General features: G+C 45.3%; 1 protein-coding gene across 2 annotated transcripts; it reads left to right on the top strand.

Moving 5' to 3' along the window:
- The first annotated feature begins 100 nt into the window (after positions 1-100).
- Positions 101-21075, top strand: LOC119453089 (ESF1 homolog). Of its 2 annotated transcripts, none has more exons than XM_049667534.1 (11): positions 101-807; positions 1310-1403; positions 4034-4358; positions 5370-5544; positions 7668-7899; positions 8512-8658; positions 10109-10233; positions 12029-12176; positions 14960-15048; positions 16715-16882; positions 20722-21075. In XM_049667534.1, exons 1-11 carry the CDS (start codon positions 379-381, stop codon positions 21049-21051), a joined length of 2262 nt encoding a protein of 753 aa, XP_049523491.1. In that variant the 5' UTR covers positions 101-378; the 3' UTR covers positions 21052-21075. The 2 variants fall into 2 exon arrangements, with proteins under 2 accessions (XP_049523491.1, XP_049523490.1); XM_049667533.1 differs by having other exon boundaries at positions 101-796; positions 1296-1403; positions 20722-21074.
- Positions 21076-22741: the final 1666 nt, after the last annotated feature.

Here is a 22741-nt window from a genome sequence, read left to right as displayed (position 1 = left end):
AAATATTTATAAATTGTTTGTCTTTACACTATGACAATTTATTTTGAATTTCAATTAATGAACAACGGATGCTCCGCATGTGCTCCGCATCAAGAAAACAGTCAAGATGGCTGCCTCCATAACGCGTGCGGTGGGCAAGTGCAGTGACGCATAGTGCAGTCGGTGCCGCACTAATTAAAGTCGTCTCCGCGCGATCTGCGGAACCGGAATCGATTTGACTGAGCATTTATTTCAGTGCTGTGCCCATCCGCACATTCTGCAACGACCGTCACGCTGCTGCTGCTGCGAAACGATCGGCAACGAACTCCGCGTCAACGCACTTTCGGTTCGCGAGAGGTCTTGCTCCCACGTGAGTAGTGAAGCTTCGTCCGTGCCAACATGAAGCAGAAGGGGCGCAAAATCGAAGATGAGCGCTTCAAGCACATCGTCACGGACCCGCGCTTCCGCGGCGTTCCCCGATCACAGCGGAAAGTCACGATCGACAACCGCTTCACTGCCATGTTCGACGACAAGCGGTTCAAGCTCAAGTACGTCATGGACAAACGGGGTCGCCCCGTTCACAGCACGACCACGGAGGATCTGAAGAAGTACTACGCCGTCGAGTCGTCCGAGTCGGAAGACGACGACCCTGATGAGCGGCCCGAAGGCGTCGAAGACGACGCGGGCGATGACGACACCGTCGAATCGAAATCAAAGCGCGTTGATGTGCCATCGAAATCTGAGGAAGATGTTGATGGCTCGGGAGAAGACGAAGAAGACTCGGAAGCGGTGGATGATACCGAAGAAGAGGACGAAGGTAAAATTGTTGTGCCAACAGCGCTAACTTATTCTTTACCGCGACCATTTACTTTCATTATTCTTAGGTTTTTCTTTTTTTTTTTTTTTTTTGCTTCACCTGTTTCACAATATGCACAACTATCAGCAAATATCATAGTGGCCAATAAATCGGATGCATCAAAAAGACACTGAAAGAATAAAAACTTGGTATATATTAAAACAAAATATCACACAGAGTTGAAGGCAACAAAAACAAAAAACAATATGCACAAATGAGTAGGTATATCTATTATTGCGAGAAAAATAGAAAAGGTTGTTAGGACTCATGTTGACACAAACAATGTTTTCAGTAAGCGGAAAAGAATAATAAAGAAAATGTGGAATGCATGCCACAAATTTCAATTGAAGAAAAAAAAATTCTCATGTGCCACTTCACGCAAACAGAGCATATTTGCTTTTTCAATGTATTGTGTACATTGGTTAACCTTGAAAAAAAAATTTGTAATCTTTATTTGCAGATGACGAATCTCAGGCAAGCTCCGACGCACCGGAGGAGCCCGAGAGGGATCCGGCTCGAGGCATTGGCAACGTCGAGACAAGCTCTGAGGAAGATGAAAGCAGCGAAGGTAGTTTTCCCAGTTTCTCTTGTCGGACACTAGACTCTCTCACTCGCATGGAAGCACCAGTCCAGCATGCTCTAGCCTCCCTGGAAAGTTGGTTCTTCACCGATCCCAAAGAGAGAAGAATGATGTGAGAGACAGAGAGGTTAACCAGATCACAATATCCGGTTTGCTACCCTGTGCTGTGCGAGGGGTAGAGGGGATGATAAATAGTAAAGGGGAATGAGAGAGTGCAGCACCTCTAGGGAGAGCACAACACGTGCACGAAATTAAAAACACATTGAAGTATGCTTATGATGAGAGTTTACAGGTTCAGCAGCTTTTACACCCGGCATTTGCAGCCAGCACAACTGCTGGCTGTCCCTGTGTGTGTATCAAGATTGCATCGGCGTCACTAATAGAATGTCGCCAAATGCGCTGCCATACTCTCGCCAAGCAGGGACCGTTTACCAACGAAACATTGCGCGAAGGCCAATTGGCTCTTGGTCACAGATGCGAAGTTGCGCTGCATACTTGTAACAAGGAATAACTTTTGTGAAACATCAATTTTATCACAAGCTTTGTCAGTTTGCACATCATCCTATTTGTGTGATCGTGTTTCTTTTTATCTGCCTTGTTGCAACTATGCCGCGCGACCTGAGGTACACAACCGTCTACGAGCAAGGCATACAGTCCTTTTTTCTTCAAGATGTAGCTGGCATTCTGGCCACCTGGTTCGGGCTAGAGTAAATGTATGTGAGCACAGTTGCGTGGCGATCCCGCATCTTGTGTGCAAAACGAACCAGGGTTTTTAGAGAAAGCCACGCGTCTTGTTCACAGGAAACATTGGCGATCATGGTTGACCTTTGCTACATTCACTGTCAAACCACTTTAGCTGGAACACTTGGGGGACCACTTTGTTCAGAGCTAGGCACCTATGAGAATCCATATTGGTTAATCGATTTTTTTCCTAACAGATGCAAATAACCCATTGCATGTGCCCAGACATCGCCTAGCTCAGGATCCTTCATTGAGCAGAGCAGGGTGGCGCCATCTGCCAAAACGCAGGCCAATCAGCAATCCTGAACAAGTACGATATACAGGAGGGAAAAGTGTTTGGGGGGGACTTGTTTATCGTGTGATCTTTGCCCTGAAATAAAGAAAAAAGAAGACAGACTGATTTCGGACGTAGTCGTCGAAACGTCTGTCATCAAAGAAGGTGCCATGCTGCGGTGATTCAGTGGCACAAGCATCGCCAATGTTGTTTGTCTGTGCCTTAGTGGTGACTTCTCAACATTTCATGGTTTCTTTCCAAACCACGTGGTCACGCTTGGCGAATGGATAACAAATGTGCTACCCTGCTCCCCATAGAAGCATATACAGTAACTCTGATTCAGGCCTCCCAGTGCGAAAGGGGTGATTTCACATCCTGTAGGCATAGAGTTTCGGACGAAAATTACTAGGGGAAACATTGTCACTAATTTTTCTGCGAGCTGCACGCATCGCCTTTCAGCCAGCATGAGAATGATGGTTAGCACATGGATTTGCCTAAATTTCATCCTTGTGGTTTCAGACGACTGTGTTGTTTTTGCAAATCGATCATCTATAACAGAATACTCGATTGTAAACTCAACAATACGAAATTATTATGCAATCTGTGCGAAATTTCAATGCCTTCTGCATTTAAAAAAAGTAGGATCACGTTAAAATTTGCCCTGTAAAGGCAAACAAAGCACAGTAAATAAAGCTGCAAGAATATCTGAAGCCACAGGCATGAAGATGAGACAAATCTGCATACTAACCATCATCATTCCCATGGTAGCAGAATGATTGCAGCGCCGGAGTTCCCCCTAGTGATTTCAGTGGGAAACGCTGTGTCTGTACTAGCTCACTAATGCAAAACAATGTGACACGCTCATCTACTAGTAGGTGGCACCTGTGGAATAGCCGATCGGCTATTTTCTAATAAGAGCAGAGGTTTGCGATCTGCAACGGAAAAGAATGCTGACTGCTTGAGTAGAACTTCTAGTTAGTGCATGATTGCTTACAATAGTTATAGCACAGAGCAAATGATCTCACATTCAAAGACACATGGCACAAGCACTGACGTGCTGTGTCGTTTCGTTGGTACGGTCGTTTGCTTTGTCCTAAACCTTTTGTAACGTAACTAATGTTGGGTCACTTGGCAACAGCTCAATGCATTCGAAAGTGCTCTTACCACCACTGATAGCAGTCCTCTCTGTAATGCCCACGGTCCTTGAGAATGTTAAAAAACCATGTAAACTATACTAAAGTCAAACTTTATTATAGCAAAGTACCATCAGGCACAAAAATTACTTTGTTATATCCAGTATTTGTTATAAGCATATATTCGCTACATGGCTGACATCAGCGAGAAATATTCTGTTTACTTCGTTTATATCTGATAATTCATTGTATTCGTGTTCACTATATAGAGGCTTGACAAACAACACTGTGACGGCAATGCAAGAAGTTCTGTGCAGTTTGGCTTCTGTTAAAGTAGGTTTTGTCATCCCTACTTCTTAAGATGCCTTCCGAGTTCACCCAATAAATGCAAGTTCAAGAAAGCTTCACCAGGCCAAACTAACTTGGTGTTTCTCTGGAGCATTGCTTTAAGTGTGTCGCCTCCCATGCAGACGAGTTGGAAGCTGAAGACGACGTGGCCTGGGGTGAGCTGGACCGCGACGCCCCCAAGTCGGACGACATCAGCCGCCGGTTGGCGCTGTGTAACCTGGATTGGGACAAGTTGCGCGCCCAAGACCTGTTCATGCTGCTCGACTCGTTCAAGCCCCCCGGCGGCATCGTGCAGCGGGTCAGCATCTACCCGTCCGAGTTTGGCAAAGAGCGCATGGCCGTCGAGCAAGTGAAAGGCCCCGCGGAGCTGGTCGAGGCAGCTCGTGGTGCCAAACAAGCGCCAAAGAGTAGCGGGGACGACGAGGAAGTCGACGCCAGAACAAAAAGGTACAGCACTGTGGTGGTTGTGCGCAGCTGGTTTATAGGTAGCACAACAGGAGGAGGGAGTTGATAAGATATGCACTGTACTCACGACTGAACGTTTTTGGAAGTGTAGAAGTGCTGGCCAGTCGGTCACTGTCAGAGATAAAGTAGTGAATGTTGGCAAGTCACAGTTACTGCGACTCACCCTACAAGAGCTTTGACTCTTTCAAGGGCTTGACACTGGTGGTTAGTTCATCACTCTGCGTTGAATCGTTGATTGCTGGGCCAGTTAGTGTGGAAGCTTGGCAAGAAATGTAGCATTAACGCACGAGACACAACAGAAGGAGCTGAAGGTATGCACTTGTGTCTCCATGTATCTTCCGTTGTGTCACATGTTAATAGCACTATATTTTCCGCCATGCTACCAGTGTATGATACAACATGTCAATAGCCAACCACATCAACTGCCAGGTCTATAAATAGCAATGGCTAACACTCCCGGAGCCAAATGTTGTGCACGCACAGATGTACCCTCGAAAGTGGCCTCCTGGGAGAACAGCCATCGCCATAGCCCAATCAATAGAGCACCACACGCATAATTCGGAAGATGTGGGTTCGGTTCCCACGTGTGACAGGCTGTTTTTCGGCCACTTTCATTTCCCTGTACCTTGTCCATTCTACATCTCCATTAAAACCCAAAGCTAATTTCCCCTACGCGTTCGTTAGCTTCACTGTCTGTTAGCTTCATGTGGTTGTGTCTAGCAAAATAACGAACCCCTTGGTTCCCATCCTCCTTGTTCCATTCAAGGAATGTGACTTTATCTTTCCAGAGACTGTGACTTACCCTTTCAAGGACTTGTGACTTACCCTTCCAGAGCCTTACCCTTCCAGAGACTTACCATTTCAGAGACCATGCCTGCAAAGATTGAACAGCTCTCGTGTGGGTTTCATTGAGCTGAATTTACAAGGACACTTGACAAGAAGCAGAGGGTGGGGAATTGATGGCAGGCACATTCTGCACTGGTTCCTTTGCAGGGAAGCACTGCGCCAGTACCAGCTGAACCGGCTGCGCTACTACTATGCCATAGCCGAGTGCGACTCTGCCGAGACGGCCGACCACCTCTATCGGGAGCTGGACGGTCGCGAGTACGAGAGCAGTGGGACCTGCCTGGACCTACGGTTTGTCCCCGATGACATGACGTTCGACGAGGTGAATCCAACATTGTCTGGTTGACGATTAATGGCCTCCTATGATTGTTGCCATTAGTTCATCACTCTGCATTGAGTCGTTAATTGCTGGGCCATTTGGTGTGGAAGCTTGGCAAGAAATGTAGCACCAACACACGGGACACAACAGAAAGAGCTGAACGTGTGCACTTGGGTCTCCGTGTCTCTTCTGTTGTGTCACATGTTAATAGCGCTGTATTTTCCGCCATGCTAGAACCTGTCAATAGCCAACCACTACATCTGAATAAATAAGAAGCAATGAGCTCAGAAGTAATGCTTAGGGTGGATATCCACTGACATATTAAAGCTGTAGAATGGGGGCCAAGAGAAGGGTAATTGCATTTGAGGACGGCAGAGAATTAAGAGGAGTGATGAAATTGGGAATTTTGCAGACATAAGATAAGAGCTGGCACAAGACAGGGGTAATTGGAGACAGCCGAAAGCGGCCTTCGTCCTGCAGTGAACATGAACAGGCTGATGATGATAATGATGATGATGACGACATCTGAAGACTCTGCTTTGAGTCTTTGGACCTGTGAAAACTCTGCGACAGTGGTTATAAGGGCTTTTCTAGACCTCTTATATCGAACACATACAGCTGAAATGCTCCAACATGGAGGACTCGTACATACACTCTCCTCCTTCAGTTCATCACAATCACTCCCTGTCCCGTCACCCTGTCCCAATGTAGAGGAGTAACAGGCCAGGGGGGGGGGGTATTCTGTAAGAGTCCACATAGTGGACTGTCCACTTCGGCTGTCGCCATTGGCTCCCGCTTCACGAGCTGCGAAGGTGCCAGCCAGTCTTCTTCATGCTCGTGAAGCGGGAGCCAATGGCGACAGCTGAAGTGGACAGTCCACTAGGTGGACTCTTACTGATACCCCCCGTGGGCTCAGGTTGACCTTTCTGCCTTTCTGTATGTAAATTGTCTCGCTTCCTTGTGCCCTCACTAACATGTAACGATGATCTTTCATTCTGAGCTCGGGTGTGAAAATGGTGACTTTTGAAACAAAAATAGCGTCCCTTTAGATTTTGTCTATTCCAAGGAATTCACAGCGGCGGCAGAGTGAGTGGCTTGTGACATTCAGATGCTCTGCACAAGGTCACAGGTTCTTCAATTCCCCAGTAGTAGTCGCCACAGTTTAAAGGGAGAGGAATGCAAAAAAAAAAAATGCTTCCATCCTTTACTTCGTCCCACCAATTCCGTGCGGTGCAGCAAAGGCTATAGGGCTCGTGTCAGCCATTCAATAATGAAGAGCCAGCTGCTTTTCCAGAGAAGGAAGGATGCTTGCTTGCCTACTGTGTCTACTAACCTTTTCATAACACTTCCATTCAGTCACTCTTGCGTGGAGGGCGATCAGAGGCAGACAATGGTGGAGCCTTTTTTTTTTCCGGTTGGCTGGCACAACTCGTAGCTTTCGATGCACTGCACAGAATTGGTGATACGGAGTACAGATGCAGGCTCCCATGGAAGGACCTCGTGCAGTCAAAATTCATTCGGACTCCTCGGCTACTTAATCTCTCAGGTCACAACCATGCAGCTTTTGGATCTTGAAGATGTACGGTTGTGGTTAGTCGGTTACACATGCTGATTGAAACGTGCTGTTGGGTGAGAAGGACCCAACAGAAAGGTCGCAGATGACACGTGGAGAGGCAACAACAAAGAATGTTTTTAACTATATTGTCCTTGTATTCTATATTGTATTATGAAAGGCACTAATATCAGCATGTCAAAGCAAGACACACTGGGAAAAGGTAAAAATACAAAAAAAAAAATAAAATACAGGAACCGCAAGAACCCAAGTGCATAGTCAAGAAAGAATCTATTCCATATCGACATTCGCTTACAGTCATCAAAGCCCCCTGTTATTTCTCTCCCTAGGAATAAATGTTATCTTATCCTCAGCGAATGACTATGATGACATGCCTGTGCACATACTATTAGCACCAATTTTTTTGCATTATAATGGCTTCAGTAGCGTCTCCTTCTCTTGTATCTTTTGACGTGTTACGGTGCTCAAACTTTAACTTTGGTTGACACCGCTTGTTGCAACATGAAGCCGAATTCCTGGAACCATAAACAGCATCATATCTGTTGATTTCCAGGAGCCGACCAGTGTTGCGGACAGTGCTCCTGATCCCCAGAGCTACACGCCATTGAACTTCGTGACCTCTGCACTCCAGTCGGTCAACGTGCAGCTGACCTGGGACGAGGATGACCCCCGCCGCACGGAAGCCATGCAGCGAGCCTTCAAGGAAGATGGTGACCATGACGACCTCAAGGTGTACCTCGCTTCATCATCCTCCGAAAGCGAAGGAGAGGGCGATCAGGGACGAGGTGAGATCTCAGGTGACCCGGTGAAGGGAGGTTAACGAATGTATAGCGCTCTCGAAAGAAGCTCAATTTATTGTTGCATCCTGTGCATAAGTTAACCCAAAACACACAGAACAGCCCACCTAAAGATTCTAGCTAAACGTTTGGCTTAGTTTGTGTGCCATATCTTCATACTAATTTTCGGAAATAGCTCAGTTCGGTTGCGTATTCGGTGAGGAAAAAAAGAATGGTCAGAAACCGTTCATAACAAACATTTACAATGGCGCCTTCTGTTCTGCAGTGTTTATTCGGTAATGTTGATCACATTCGAGCATTTTCCGAATGCAATCGATTGCTCATTGTGTGCACAAACGCCTTTGCCCATTTTCGTGACAGAAATTGGACACAAACGCTTCTTTGCCTCAGATGTTAATTCATTGTAATGAACTTTGACTGCAGTCTCAACTTCGTGTGCTTCAGACTGTGTGCTACCACATTGTCAAAGGAAGAATATAATATCATGGCTTTATTTACTTTGCTTCAAGTTTATTGTTCCTGTTACTTCACGTCAGCAAATTGTGCTGACGTGAAGTAACAGGAACGATAAACGTCGTCTTGTGTGCGCTGTGTTGTCAGGTGCTGACTTGAAGGAAGTGAAGAAAAAGTCCTCGATGGAAGCCCAGATCCAGAAGTACCGTGACCTGCTGAAGAGCCTCGATGACGGAGAAAAGAAGCCAGATGACAATGAAGATGATGTTGAAATGGAGGTCACATGGAACCCTGGTTAGTTTGTTTGATAGTTAATTTGAACTTGACCAGCCAGCGTGCTTGTGCCTGACTCCTGTGGTGACCCCAATAGCAACCCCGTTACTAGCAGCATGTGTCTCGGCAGAGCTTAGAGGAGAGTGAATGCATTGAACACATGTCATCTCATGTCGAAAACGCCTAATTTTGGCCTGCCCTAGCAAGATTTTCATGCTGGTATTGCTGGTATTGCAAAGCCGTGTTATGCACTAGAATTGTATTTATCCAATTCTAGCGCATGACATGGCAGTACTGCGGCGAAGCTCACTTTAGGCAACCGGCCATCACTGTGCAACACATATTAGACCCCTGACGATTTTTCTTGCTAAAAAATCAGGTGCGCGCTATATTTCTACTTTGTTTAGGAGGTTTAATGTTATCTGTGCATTATTTTTATGCTTTGGACACACAGAAAGCGAGCACGCGTTTGATTCGGGGGCATGTTAGAATCGAGCAAATACTTCCAAGTAAAGCAGCGGTATGTTCTGACTTTGTTTTTTTTTTTTTCCATCCTGTTTAATTCAACCCACCGGATAAGTCGATCAATTTCATTGGTCCTGTCAGGGTTGAATTAACAGAAGTCAACTGTATAACCTTGTCCATATCGTTCTGGAAAGACATGCGAGAAAAAACTTACTAAACAGGAAATTGTAAGTCCCGAAGTCACTAAAAATTTGGTAGGCTCAGCTGTAGTTGACATCTGCGTGATGCATTTGCACGAATTGTTGCAGTACGAGACACCAACGCACGCTGAGCTGGTGGGGACCGACCGGCTTGAGACACGCTTTGTTGTTTTGCTTTTGGGTTGTGTTGTACGACGGTTACGGGAAACTGAAACAAAATTGAGCTGGGGTGGCAACGCCAGAATATGATGCCACCAGAGCAAAACAGGACACTCACTTCGCATCACCTGCAGCAGGGAATGGCGGCAGGCTCGTTTGGATTATCGCATATTAAAAGCATGCAGTATGCTTGCAATGGCACTACGCCACACATGCTGTGAACCAAAAGCCTTGGTTAGCCAATTACCTATCACACATTTTCAAATTGCCGACTGCAGTTCATTATGAGTGACTGTGCATGCAGTGTGAGGAAAAAAAATATGATCAGAAAAATTATGGCTGTAACATCTTTATGGGTTCCTGTTCACATTCCAACTGTTATTTAAAGATGTAGATGAATGAAAATCCTCTTGAAAACAGCAGAGGTTAGGTCGATCAATTTCGTTTGGTAGTTTGGTGAGATTAGAAATTTGTAGGACATAGGGTTGGGTCAGCCGATGCAGGACAGGAGTCAATGAAGCTCACTGGGAGAAGGCTTTCGTCTTGCAGTGTCTTGCATCTGATGATGATGATGAAAGATGGATATTCAGGAGGTCGTCTAGTTCTGTGTCGTTCCTCACTTAGTGTTCCCACGTGCATGTACCTAGGTCTCAGCAAGCAGGTCGGAGACCTGATCAAGAAGAAGCAAGAGCAACCGGAGGGCAAGACGCCGTTTGAGGAATTCCTGGAGAAACGCAAAGAGAAGCGAAAACTCAAGCGAAGCCTTAACAAGGTGAGGAGCTCCTAGGTTTCTTGCTGGCCTCTTGATAAGAGGAAGAGCTTATCATTACAAATATAACTCAACTCTTTTCTTTGCAGTACACAATTTAGGTGTGGTACAGGCATGTATTCTGTAGTGGCTATATTCTAACATTCTATATTAATGCAGTGTAGTGTTCTTTATTCTGACATTCCATATTGCTATACATTGACCTTCTGTATTCAGTAATGCTGGCTGTATTCTGAATCAAGTATTGTTACCCCAAAATGCAGCTGTCGCGGCATTCACTGGCTGCGACAACTTCTGCCTTGCCTCTGCACGACAAATTCCTGAATCAGTCGCCCCGACATTCCAACTTCCCACTTTCCCTTTGACCAACAACACGGTGACCCTGGTTAATCTTGCGCCTTTGACATTTCCACTGCGAGCACAACGCTGCACTTGCTTTTGCCTCTGCAGTGAGCCCTCCTGGCAAATAACTCTGCAGCTGAGGACCGCAAGGCAGGTTTGAGCAAACTAGATTGGCATGCTCCATAGATGGAGCATGATGCTCCATGGTATGCTCCATAGATGGAGCAAGCTAGCCATGGGGGAACCGTGTTCACCTTTCCCACACACCACTGCACACCGTTTCTGATAGACAGTGTGCATGCAAAGTGTTCAACCACTTCGCCTTTTGAAAGGACGCCAGAGTGCTGACATTCTTGGAGACGCAGGTGCTCATTGACGCGAGTGCCTTCTGCTCATCGCCACATTATGAACAGGTGTCTTTCATCATCATTCGCATACCTACAGCTGTTACAATGGCTACTCGAGCCTTGTCACCCCTGCCATCTTGTCTGCCGACGATGTCTGCAGAATACGTTCCTTAGAAATGCACTGAGGCTGCACAGGGCGCATGCTGAGCTTCTCTCCTCAGCTGCTGATGGAGTTAAAGAGAGGTGACATTTACTGGCTGATACCGAATGCTGCTGCTGCATCATTTGGTGATACCAACTAGGAGTTGCTGAGATCTGTTAAAATGTTTAGTTCTACATGCCATTTGCTTGATTCTATAGCTTTCATTTTTTCTTTTTCTGCAAATATATATACTATATAGTTCAAAGAAATTGATGTATGCTTTCGAATCGAGTGCAAAACCAGAACAGCAATAGTGACGAGCTATCATTATTGGACTTCAAGATTACTGTAAGCCAATCCTATCCACACATCAGCTACAGCCGTGTCGATTGGTAGGAGCTGCAGTGGTGGGGGGGAGGAGGGGGGGTTATCGTCGGGCAAAGTGTATCTCGAATTCACTAATATCTCGAATGCAATAGACAGCACCGAATAGGAGACGCTATGGCTTGTCAATGGTGATAAGAAGGTCTCCGACAGCAATAAGGAGTGATAGTAAATCTACTGTCACGCAGACACAGTAAATTTTCTTTTTCGAAGTCAGAACAGATTATTGTCTTGTCTCCTACCATGAAAAGTTGTCAAGTTACCAGTCAAGAGCAGTGCACTTTTCATTTCTGGCCATGATAACCAGGTGGACTTACAGTCCAACCTTGATATAACAAACACAGCTATAATGAAATGAATAAAAAATTGTCTCACCGCTATTACAATGCAACATATTTGCTTTATAACAAATATAAGATATAATGAAGACATTTTTGTGTCAGATGTGACTTCATTATAACGAAGCTTGACTGTATAGCTAAGGGTGCGTTACAAATAAGTAGACATAGTACTAATTTGTTGAGGGGTGTGAGTCGTGTCACTGTTTTTGAAACCACCGACACTGTGTCTTTTGGTGTGACAGGGCACTGAGGCAGAGGACGCTGGTGAAGAGAGGAGAGAACAAGACAGTGGCGAGGGCAGCCAGTCAGAGCAGGCTTTCTCGGACGACGAGCTCCCCTCCGATGTGGACCTTGGCGACGATTTCTTCAAGACAGAGGCATCCTTGAAACGTGAGTTCTGGTCAACGAAAGTTCAGCGCACTACCGTTTGAGCTCAAAGCTTAATTGACTGGCATAGTAGCAGAAAGTAATTGACATTTTTTTATTGCGATAGCAATTATATGAACACTTGAACTGGATTTCTGCCGGCGGCGGCGTCGCCGTCGCCGTGAGGTTCCGTATAGATAAAATCTTCGCCGCGCGCCGTATGCCCCAGAGGCAGCGTGCGGGGACGCGCGCTGTCACGGAAAGCGAACGCACTCAATCTCCCACGCGCAAGCAAGGAAGCGGAAAGCCAGCGCCGGAGGGAGCGGGGGGGGGGGGCACTTCTCTGCCAACAACCGCGCTCGTCGCTCGTCCGCACAGTCTCTTATCTCCACACGGCTCTGACCTTTATGCGCATTCGCCACTCAGTTTCCGTTGAAGCGATAGACCGCACGTACCTTCGCCCGCTGCTGCGGCGTATATATTCGCTCGCTGCCAGCGTTTTGACGGTCGTTGTCTGCAGTCATTCAGTGTGATATATTCATGTTTGTTTGTGCGCGCTCACACCACGCTTGTTCAATCAGTTAGTAATAGTCGGGCCACATTTTCCAACGCACGCTACACATGCAATGCTGCCCGGGTCGGCAGTGCAGCGCTACAGGTGTGTCCCTTCGCACGCGCTGCCCACGGGAAGCGCTTCTCATCAACACCACCGTTTCACACGTGCCTTCTCGTGGTCATCGAGTCTCTCTTCATGTCGGTCTACTTGCGCCGCAGCAGACCTGCTTACTTAATCAGCTCATGTTTACTACAATTCATATTGCTACCAAAGCCGCTCACCTTACTTCGTATGACATTGCTGTGTTGCTATCGCATTCATCGCTTCGCCCTTAGGGCGAAACTGTGACATTTTTTTTTTACACGCGCAATGCTATTCTGAATTCATCCCAACAGACCGGCTCGCAAATGAGCATAAACAGGAGTAGAGTGAAAACTGGACGTGTTGGTTGATCTTCATCATAAAAGCAGCGCAAAAAATAACGGCAACACAAGACAGAGAAATACACAGGACAGGCAGTGTTCACAGGACACGCAGGACAAGCGCAATGACATGTTCGGCGCCTGTCCTGTGTATTTCTCTGTCTTGTGTTGCCGTTATTTCTTGTGCTGCCTTTACCATAAATACTGGAAGGACTACACTTTTTCTACTTGACATGTGACTGGCACTTGGAAGTGGCTGGTAAATGAATCTGGGGTGTTTTTCATGTAGGTGATCGTTGTGACTGCCGTATATCCAGTCAGAATGTAATTTGATTCGAATTAGAACTAGCATTTCATTCGTATTTGAAATTTCAATTCGCATGCCACTTAATAGCGAACCAAGTTTACCGTATTTACTCGATTGTAATGCAAACCCACCTTCCGTGGCAAAAAAAAAAATGTCCTTTACAGTACCACGCACCTCATGCTTTCATACAGAAATACAACTTTCTCCCCTTTGGAAAAACAAATATTTACTCCAAATGCACTAAAGTTGCAATGAATAAAAAAAAGTTGCACTTTCACCCGAAAGGCTAAGCAGCGATTGCGATAGCAAATTAGTAGACAGCTATACGAAGTAAATATGGTACTTTTATCGGCCGTATAAGCTTGTAAACATTCGCTTACTAACTAGATTAACAAGCACGGTGCCACGCGTGCACAAGCAAACGAGCTTATTACACTCGATGACCACGAAAACTCGCTGTCAAAACACTGCAGTGAGGAAGCACGGCAGCAGCAGCGAGCGAATTGACCTTCATGCTGCCTCACTTCAACGCAAACTGTAAGCGGTGAAAATACAGCGTGTCCCCGTCGTCGATCGCTTTCAAAATAGGGCCAAGGCGATCGTATTGCCGAAGTAGATCGTTGCAGAATACGTCCTGCTTCGGTCCCGTGAAACCCTTCTGTGTTGCTTTGCTGGCGAAGATCCTCTCCTTCTGTTTGCACCATTCCCGCACGCAAGTTTCGTGTTCTCCAAACACCCGTGATACAGCCCGATTTCCATCTGTCTCTGCACGCATGATCACTTTCCTTTTCGATGCGGCATCATGATGAACTCGGCACTTCATGCTGATGGAGCAAGCACAGAAGACGGGAAGACAGACGGTAGTCTAATGCTTAAGCACACATATTACAGCACATGGAGGAAGAGGAAGCTGCGGCAGCTAGGCTCGAAGTGCGTACGAGGCGGCCATATTGAAATGCCGATGGCGATATGGTAACGCAGATTTAGTGTCACACTCGATTCTAACGCGCACACAATTTTTTTACCCGTTCTATCGGAAGAAAAGTGCACGTTAAAGTCGAGTAAATACGGTAGTCTGCACTTTTAGCTGCAGCTGAAGCTCACCTTCCAATGAATGTGCCAATAATAGATTAACTTTATTAATATTTATTAACACTTATCAGCAAAGACTGTTGATAAGTTCTACCTGGGACGCCTGTCTCAAAGCTGGCACTTCTAAGGTTCTTAATTGCGCAGTTAATTAATTTATTAGCTAGCATCACTCTGCAATTAGTCTTGCAGGTAGGGTCCTCGCCTCTTCAAGTAACCAACCTGGCGTAACATAATTGCGATACATGTATCTGCCACAGGAGATCTTGTGTTTCCATTAAAACAGATAACCTGGTATAACGTTGCAAGTGCACATTGAAAGTGTGCTAGGTGTTTCCTGTGATCATCTTTTGTTGAAGTATTTCTTTACAAAGACCTCCAGCTAATGTCAATGGTTTTTTGTTTTTCTGTCTTTACGCTTTCAACCATGCAGCATCGAAAGAAAGTGCTAAAACTAAGAAGAAGAAGAAGCGATCCAACGTGCAAGACAAGGCAGAGGATGAAGAGACCACGAGAAGCAAGGTGAGCATTCGGGGTTACCTTTGAGGCCAAATGCTTCAGATTCTATACAAGCGTACGCTGTCACGCAGCCGATTTGTACCCTTTTCGGGAAGCAGTTACAGCGTTATCGCAAAGTCAGTCATATATGAATATGTACTTCATAAGCATTTGCTGGCAGGCCAGTTGCTTTGACACGATTACGTATATGTTATACAGTGTGTACATGCAATGGAGCAGAAAATGGAGCAAGTTGAAGGTCGGTGCTTGTCCTGTGTTCTCCCGGTCCTTCGTACACACGTATAACATGTATGTGTCGTAAGAACTGCACCAAGTACTAGAACGGAAAAAAAAAACAAAACATGAAATCGGAGCGCACAAGCACCAACTAACGACTGTACATTCACACATAGGGGATTTGTGAAATATCGAACAGTCATTAGTCTGCACTTGTGTACATGCGTGCTCCTCTGTTTTTATTTATTTATTTATTTATTTGTTTATTTATTTATTTATGTATTCAATGTCACATTACTACAATGTCACAGCAACCAGCCTCATTCTTTGCTCTACATAGTCTTTTGCGATGAATTCCTACAGACCAAGGAAAAACAATAGACTGATCTCACAACGAGTTTCACTACGCAACCGCTGCCACAGAGCATGCCGGTAGTGGTAGTCCTTGGCGGGACAAAGAGCAACTGTGGTAAGAAGCGGGTCGCATTTGTACCGCAACTAATGCACTTAGCTGTCGAGATCAAAAAATGATAAGGCAAGAAGAAAGAGATTCTGCAGTAAGCGTCCAGGTTGAGGAGACACACCATCCAAATTCCTCCCAACCAAGGTTTGCTGCAAAAACCCGCAATTGCATTGTCCTTGGCATTCCTTTCAACGCTGCCTTTGAGAGCCCAAGTACAGCGCAAAAGCAGCGAGGACTACTGTCGTCGTGGTCGCCGGCAGGTTCGCTGTGCACGTGCTCTGAACGTGGCGAGATCTGTCAATTGCAACTTGCGTGCACCTCGTTGCGTTAATGCAGCCATGGAGGACAGCGAGGCGGGTTTCTCGAATCACAGCACTCGTGAGAAAAATGTGTCTGTCATCTGCTGCGGAGGTTGTGGCATTCTGCTGGTTAGCACGAGGACACAGGTGCGATTCCTAGCTGCGGCTGCCGCATTCTGAAGAGGAGGAGCCAAAAGTTTTTTTTAAATGTGTGTGTTTAGTGCACTCCTGAAGCATTGAAAAACCCCAGCTGGTGGTGTAAGTCAATTTGAAAGCCTCCCACTGTGGCATCCTTCATAGCACCTGTTGTTGGGTTTGGAATGTTAATTGCGGCTTATATCATCAGCAACAACAATGGTTGTCAGATTGCATTCTTTCTCATTTTTGTCTTGTTTTGCACAGTTTTTTTGCGCGATGCACATGTAATGTATTTTTCAAATTGGTAAAAACGAACATTTGACAGAACTAAAAGAGAGACAAATGTAATACTTTTTTTTTCTTGTATGTCTTTTTTTTTGCATGATTTATTTTACTATAAAAATTTGTGAGCTAGGGAATGAAATGTTATGTTATCGCTGTACTTCATGTCTGCTGAATTAGTCATGCCATGATCCTCCAGCTTGCTCAGTCAGACATGTTGATTCTTTGAAAAAACGACGTGGTTATTCCTATTTCTGTCCGAAAACCACAGGCGGAGCTCGAGCTGCTTCTCATGGATGAAGAGGACGACGGCAAGCATCACTTCAGCCTCAAGAAGCTGCTGGAAGAGAACCAGGCGGGCCGCAACAAGAAACGCAAGAGGAAGGCCGAGAGCAAAGCGGCCCAGAAGGAAGGAAAGGCCGACGGCGACGACTTCCAGGTAGGCGGTGCCTTGCAGTCTTGTCGTGCGTGCATGCAACACTGGTGGGAAGTTCTTTGCCCCTTCTATTGTGATAGCATTTTTCTGCCCAGGTAACCCCTTTTCCCGGCAATTTCACCACCTAGCTCTCGTGCCTCATTTTAGGTTGCACTGAAGTTTCACCAAGTGGTGCAACATGTCCATGTAAAGCACAGGATTTCTGCTATATCGATAAGACTTCATTACTGCTCATCTTCAATTTTGCAGTTGGGACACCGTGCCCTACTGTGAATAAAATTACAAAGTTATTGCGGTTGTAGCTGTAAAAACAATCTAGCTCATCGGTTCCCTGTACTCTGCTCACACAAGGTTTAATTAATGAAACTTTGTTACTTAGCCAACGCCACACCACAAGTTGTTGTGCAAGTGATTTTTGGCTCTTAAGCTGATCCAGGTGATGCGACCGAGTAACGATATCTACCGCAAGAGATTTTTGACTAAGTCTGTTTCCAGTAAAAAAACTGAGCGCCCCTCCTGGGTCCTTTAGCAATACAGAGCCTGAATGTCCAACAAGACTGAATGTTCAATGAGACGAAATGTCCACAAGACAGAATATCCAACTACAAAAACAAATGCTTCAGTATTCGAGAGTATTGACTGGTTAGGGCTACTTCTGGAGTACCCATAATCTGGCAACATTCGTTCGCTCGCAAATCGAACTGTCAGTGGAAGCCACAGTCTCCTTTGCCATGCCACGAGGGAAGTGAGAATTTGCGCAAGCGCTAAGCGTAAACAATGTATCATTATTTCGTATTATTTAAACCTCAATATAACGAAGTTGGTAACATTGGCACTTTACTTTGTTATATTGAAATTTCGTTATATTGAAACTCGATCTTTTTGCAAATAAGTCAGTCGCCAACCGATATTTCCTGTACGAAAGGGGCCGCAAACATTTCTGGATTAATGAGAATTTTTTTAAAAATTTGAATGACCCAAATAAAAATTGTCATTTTGCTGAATTTTAAAGTCGGCGACCAAAGATACTACAGTCTCATGCCATGGCGACAATATCTTCTTATCGGTGGTAGGGAGCTAAGCCTGCGAAGCTTTTTTATCCGCACTGCTATCACAGCTGATAGTGTCGCCTGCAGTGGTGCTATCAGCGAACTGATCTCTACACAGTCCGACCACTGCAGCATCTAAACCTTTCGAACGCTTTAAGTGCGATCGGGTCCTTTGAAAAGGAGAGAAGGTTAGCGTCCTCTCTCGAGAATGAGCGCTAATTCTGTCTCTGGCTCCACCCCATGTCCCCACTTTTCCCTATTCATTTCGCTCCTTAAAGAAAGCTTCACTTTAAGATTGCATGAAATCGAGGCGACGGGTGACAATCCGTTGCTCGCGGCCGCCATGTTTGTTGTAAGTTTGCGACATTGCGCGCAGATGTGATGTCGAAGAAACCATGCAAGATCCGGTATGGCATTCAAAATTTTGGTAGGCTTATGCATTGATAAAGTATTGGTTCTACGAGTAAACAAAGTTGCAGTTTCACACCAAATGCGGAGCATTGACAATGATAGCAATGTACTAGACAACTAATGAAGGTTCGTAGTTTTATCAACCATATAAATTGCAGTGAACATTCGCTAATTAAATTAACAAGCATCGTGATATGCCTGTACAGGCAAACATAGAACAGATCTCACTCTATGACCGCGAACGCTCGCTATCAAAATACTGCCATTATGAAGAGCACAGGAAGAGGGGAGCGAACGCCTCGTCTCCCTCTCACTTCAACATGTCTCCGACACTCGAGCTTACATGACCTCCAGCTATAAGTGGGTGGGAAGACACTTTAAGCCACAGCTATCTGGATAGGGTGGGCAGACAGCATATGCAAAGTGACCACGAGGCAAGAGGAGAGGAGATGCGCGCTCACCCGCACGCATCAGGGTGTGCTCATTCACCCCCATTTTGCGCACTGGAAGATGGCACACATCAAGCAGCCACCTCTCGACTCACCCTCGCACACTTTTCCTCGCACCCACCGTACAAGTCCTGTGGGGCACAAGAGGGTCGTGCATTTAGTACTAGTTACTGCTATACTCATGTTTATCAGACAGTGCACCGTTTCAGCAGCCGTTTTTTGTCGTGCGCCGCGCAAAGTGAGAGGTGCATTAGCAAGCGACCACATGTAATTCAACACATTGATTGTCTGCGTCCGCAGCAATATCCATTCATTGCCTCGGGTACTCCTTCGCGGTGGCAGTGAAGTTTCATTATATTAAATATTCATTATTCATTCATTCATTCATTATATATATTGCATACGAAGACACCTCGCTATATTGCGATTTGATATACACAGCCAGTTTTATTTGCGAATGCCCCCTGCAACGCTCCAGCCTCAGTAGCCCCAATGCACGAACCTGCCTGCTTCCATCTGTGATCCCCTTGCTGTACCTTGGGTACGCTGGAGAGCCCGCACCTCCTGTTTAATTATAATCTCAGGTGCTTTCCTGAGGCCTCCATTTGCTGGTTACACGTGTCCTCGTTGATTAGAATCAGCTAATTAAAGTTTATTAGAGTCTATGCTAAAGCTCCTGCCAATTAATAGTATTTTACTAGTGTCGTAGTGAACTGGAAAGAGGCAGAGCAAAGTACATTTGGCCTATCAATCAAAGGCGAACACAATTTTTTCACCCTGTAACAAAGTCGGTGAATTTTCATGCCAAACTGATGTGCATTACATTAGTTGTTTTTTTTCCAGAACAGTAAGAAAGTGGAATACTGTATTGCCGGCAGTACTTCAAAGTGCTGCCATTATTTGTTCACACGATAGCTGTTGAAGACGTCCTAGTTTCTCTTTATATGTGCGTAATTTAGTATTATGGTGTTTTATGTTTTGCTTTTCTGTTTGCTTGTAGAGGTACTACAATTATTCTCTATTCCATTCTTGGCTTGTGAACTGTTATCTTTATATTGCTTTTAGTATTCTTGTATCACCCGCTACTGCCTAAAGCCTGGCACTTAGGCTGGCTGTACTGTGCAAAGAAATAGGGCTGTTCAAATAGTGAAATTCTTTAATCGTGTCGAATACGAATACCTACTTGAGAAAAAGGACTTTGGAATAACGAATTGAATACTGAATATTTCTGACTATCAATAGACAAAGTTAAATAGAAAGGTTTGATGGAGTCTGCTTGGCAAAAATAAATGCTTATTCGTGTTATTTCAGACATCTCATATCATGTATGTACTACTGGATGTCAGGTCACCCGAGAAGCTTGTAAATTAGAAACAAAGGAAAGATGGTTGCGTCTGGTGCACCATAACAGAGTCTGTAATGTAAACAGAGAAACAGCATGTCACCAGCCGAACGTAGTCGAATGCAGGGCTCGTAGGAGCAGCTCAGTTCAATACCAAGTACTGCAGCACTATTTTTAAGGAATCGAAACATAGGCGATTGGACAAATAATGAACCGCTTGCCTAAATCGAGACAAATTTGCAGGCAGCAGGCACGCCTATTAAGCTACAGTGAAGAGGTGATCACCATGAATTCGCTGGGGACCTGATTCATCTTGGAACAACCACAGTTCTCCTGCAGCCGAACTATTTGGAAGAGGCTCCAGTTAAATCAGTCTTTCTCCCTTTAGACTGAAATAACTCTCGTTGTCCCTTATAGTTATAATATAGTCTCGTATAGTATAGTATATAGTATAGGTAGTCCTATAGTAAATTCTCAAATCATGTATGAATTGAATAGCAAAGAGTATTCAATTCATATTCAAAATTTCAAATATTCAAACACCTTTACAAATGAGTTAATTAATTTAATAAATGCACATTCTCGTTTCAGGTGGACCTGGCTGATCCGAGGTTCTCAGCACTGTACGACTCTCATCATTACAATGTCGACCCGACCGACCCACACTTCAAGAAAACCAAGGGCATGGAGGCGCTGCTGACAGAAAAGCAAAGAAGAAGGCTCACTGCTCCGGAGAGCACTGCGTCCAAGGTCACTGCCAAACTGTCGCAGGGGCCGGCACCAACACAACCAGAGCCACAGCCACCATCCGAAGCCGCTGCAGAGCCAAAGCCAAGCCGGCAATCCCTGTCATCGTTGGCCAGCTCAGTCAAGCTCAAAGTTCAGCAGATGAAAAGCAGAAGTAAAAAGTTGCCATCCTGAGCTTTTAAAAGCTTGCCTCTGTGCTCCATGCTTTTTTTTTTTCTTTTATCTTCTCCTGCTGTCATGCACTCACTACAAATTTCCAGTGCTTGCAAAGTGCCTGAAATCCCACGAACAAAAAAAAGTTTCGTTTTACTACGCAAGAACAGAAACAACACATACAAACTAACAGATTCTCAATGCAAAAGAAAAAGGCACGGGAGAAATCAACTTCCTTTGTTTAATTGAGGTGTCTAGTAACTGTAGCGGAGGGCTAAATTTGCAGTTAGCTTCTTGTTATTAATAAAGGGCGATATTCTCAATCACGACACCACAACACATCGTAGTTTACAATATATGTCAACCGGAACTTTGGAGTGGTACGCTGAACGAACTCCAGCCAGTGACGAAACCTCAAAGAGGTGGTAACATGCAAGAAAAGGTCACAGCAAGAGGATGGAGTGGATAACGCAGTCAGCAAGTCCACTGGCTTTCCGCGATTTAATTAATCACTGCTTAGTGCGCAAAGGCACATCGAAACTGTGAATGAGGCTATGTTGTGCCTATGCTTCACAGCAATTGAACTTTCTCGCAAATCTTGTGCCCTGTAAACTTTTGTTGCACACTGTACATCCGCTAGTGCTACCAAACCTCTCGGCAAGAAGATCATTTCCAACATCGTTCGATTAAGAGGCCAAAGGGTAAATTTTTTATAGCATAGACCCCGTACTGAAATTCTGTGTATGTACGTGAAGATACTGTGAAGTGTGAAAACCTTGTTTCACCGCTCTTGCTTTGGTGTTGCCTGTACAAAGCATTTTTTTTAATACATTGTGCAAACTCCGCATCATGTGCGTGCAGAGTAACTGACAAGGGCGTAGCCCACAAGTTGCTGGACTGCCTCCTATGTGCTTGGCCACACTACAAACTTGGGGCTCTGGGCAATCATCCACTACCGCTTGAGACAGTATTTGGACCTTGGACTTGGTCACTTTGTGGCCTTAAAAGAACAGCTCTCAGTGCAGTGAATGGTTTCATTATTAGTATGGACATGTGCTCATTATGCTAAGGATTATTTTACATAGCGATGCGCACTTGTTGCCGAGATTTCATCTTTTTCTTGCCCTTTTGTGTGTGTTAGTGTTTGTACATGCTGAAGTGTCCATTTCCTATTACAGTTAAACCACGATATAACGAAGTCAGTAAAATCGGAAATTCGCCTCGTTATATCAAAATTTTGTTGTATTGAAATTCGACCTTTTATGCAAATAGGTACAGTCACCGATCGATTTTTCTTACACGCGAAGGGGTCGCAAAATTTGCCAAATTATCGGGCAATCGAAAAAAGCAAATTTGAATGAGAAAATAGTTCATTTTGTTTTGGGCGTCGGCGATGAATGATACGGCTTCATGCCACGTTGACGATATCTTCACATCGGCGGTACGAATTAAGCGAAGCCAGCCACCCTTTCGCGTCCACTCCGCCACCGCGGCTGGCAGTGTCGTACAGGGTAGTTGACGTGCGTCTCGTTTTATGGCGTGGCCATGGCTGCAAGCGCGACAGAGCGCATGCGCAGGCATGCACCCTACTTTAGAGATAATCTGCTACATGTGCAAAGAGAGGGCGTGCCGACACAGCATGGCATCATGTAAGCTCTCTTCCCACGCATTTAATACTGGAGGTGCGTAATCTCGAGTTTCGAAGACCTGT

Source organism: Dermacentor silvarum, chromosome 5 (genome assembly GCF_013339745.2).
Source record: "Dermacentor silvarum isolate Dsil-2018 chromosome 5, BIME_Dsil_1.4, whole genome shotgun sequence".
In the NCBI taxonomy this organism is placed as follows: Eukaryota; Metazoa; Arthropoda; class Arachnida; order Ixodida; family Ixodidae; genus Dermacentor; species Dermacentor silvarum.
Note: the sequence above shows the minus strand (reverse complement) of the source record. Positions and strands in the feature narration are given on the sequence as shown.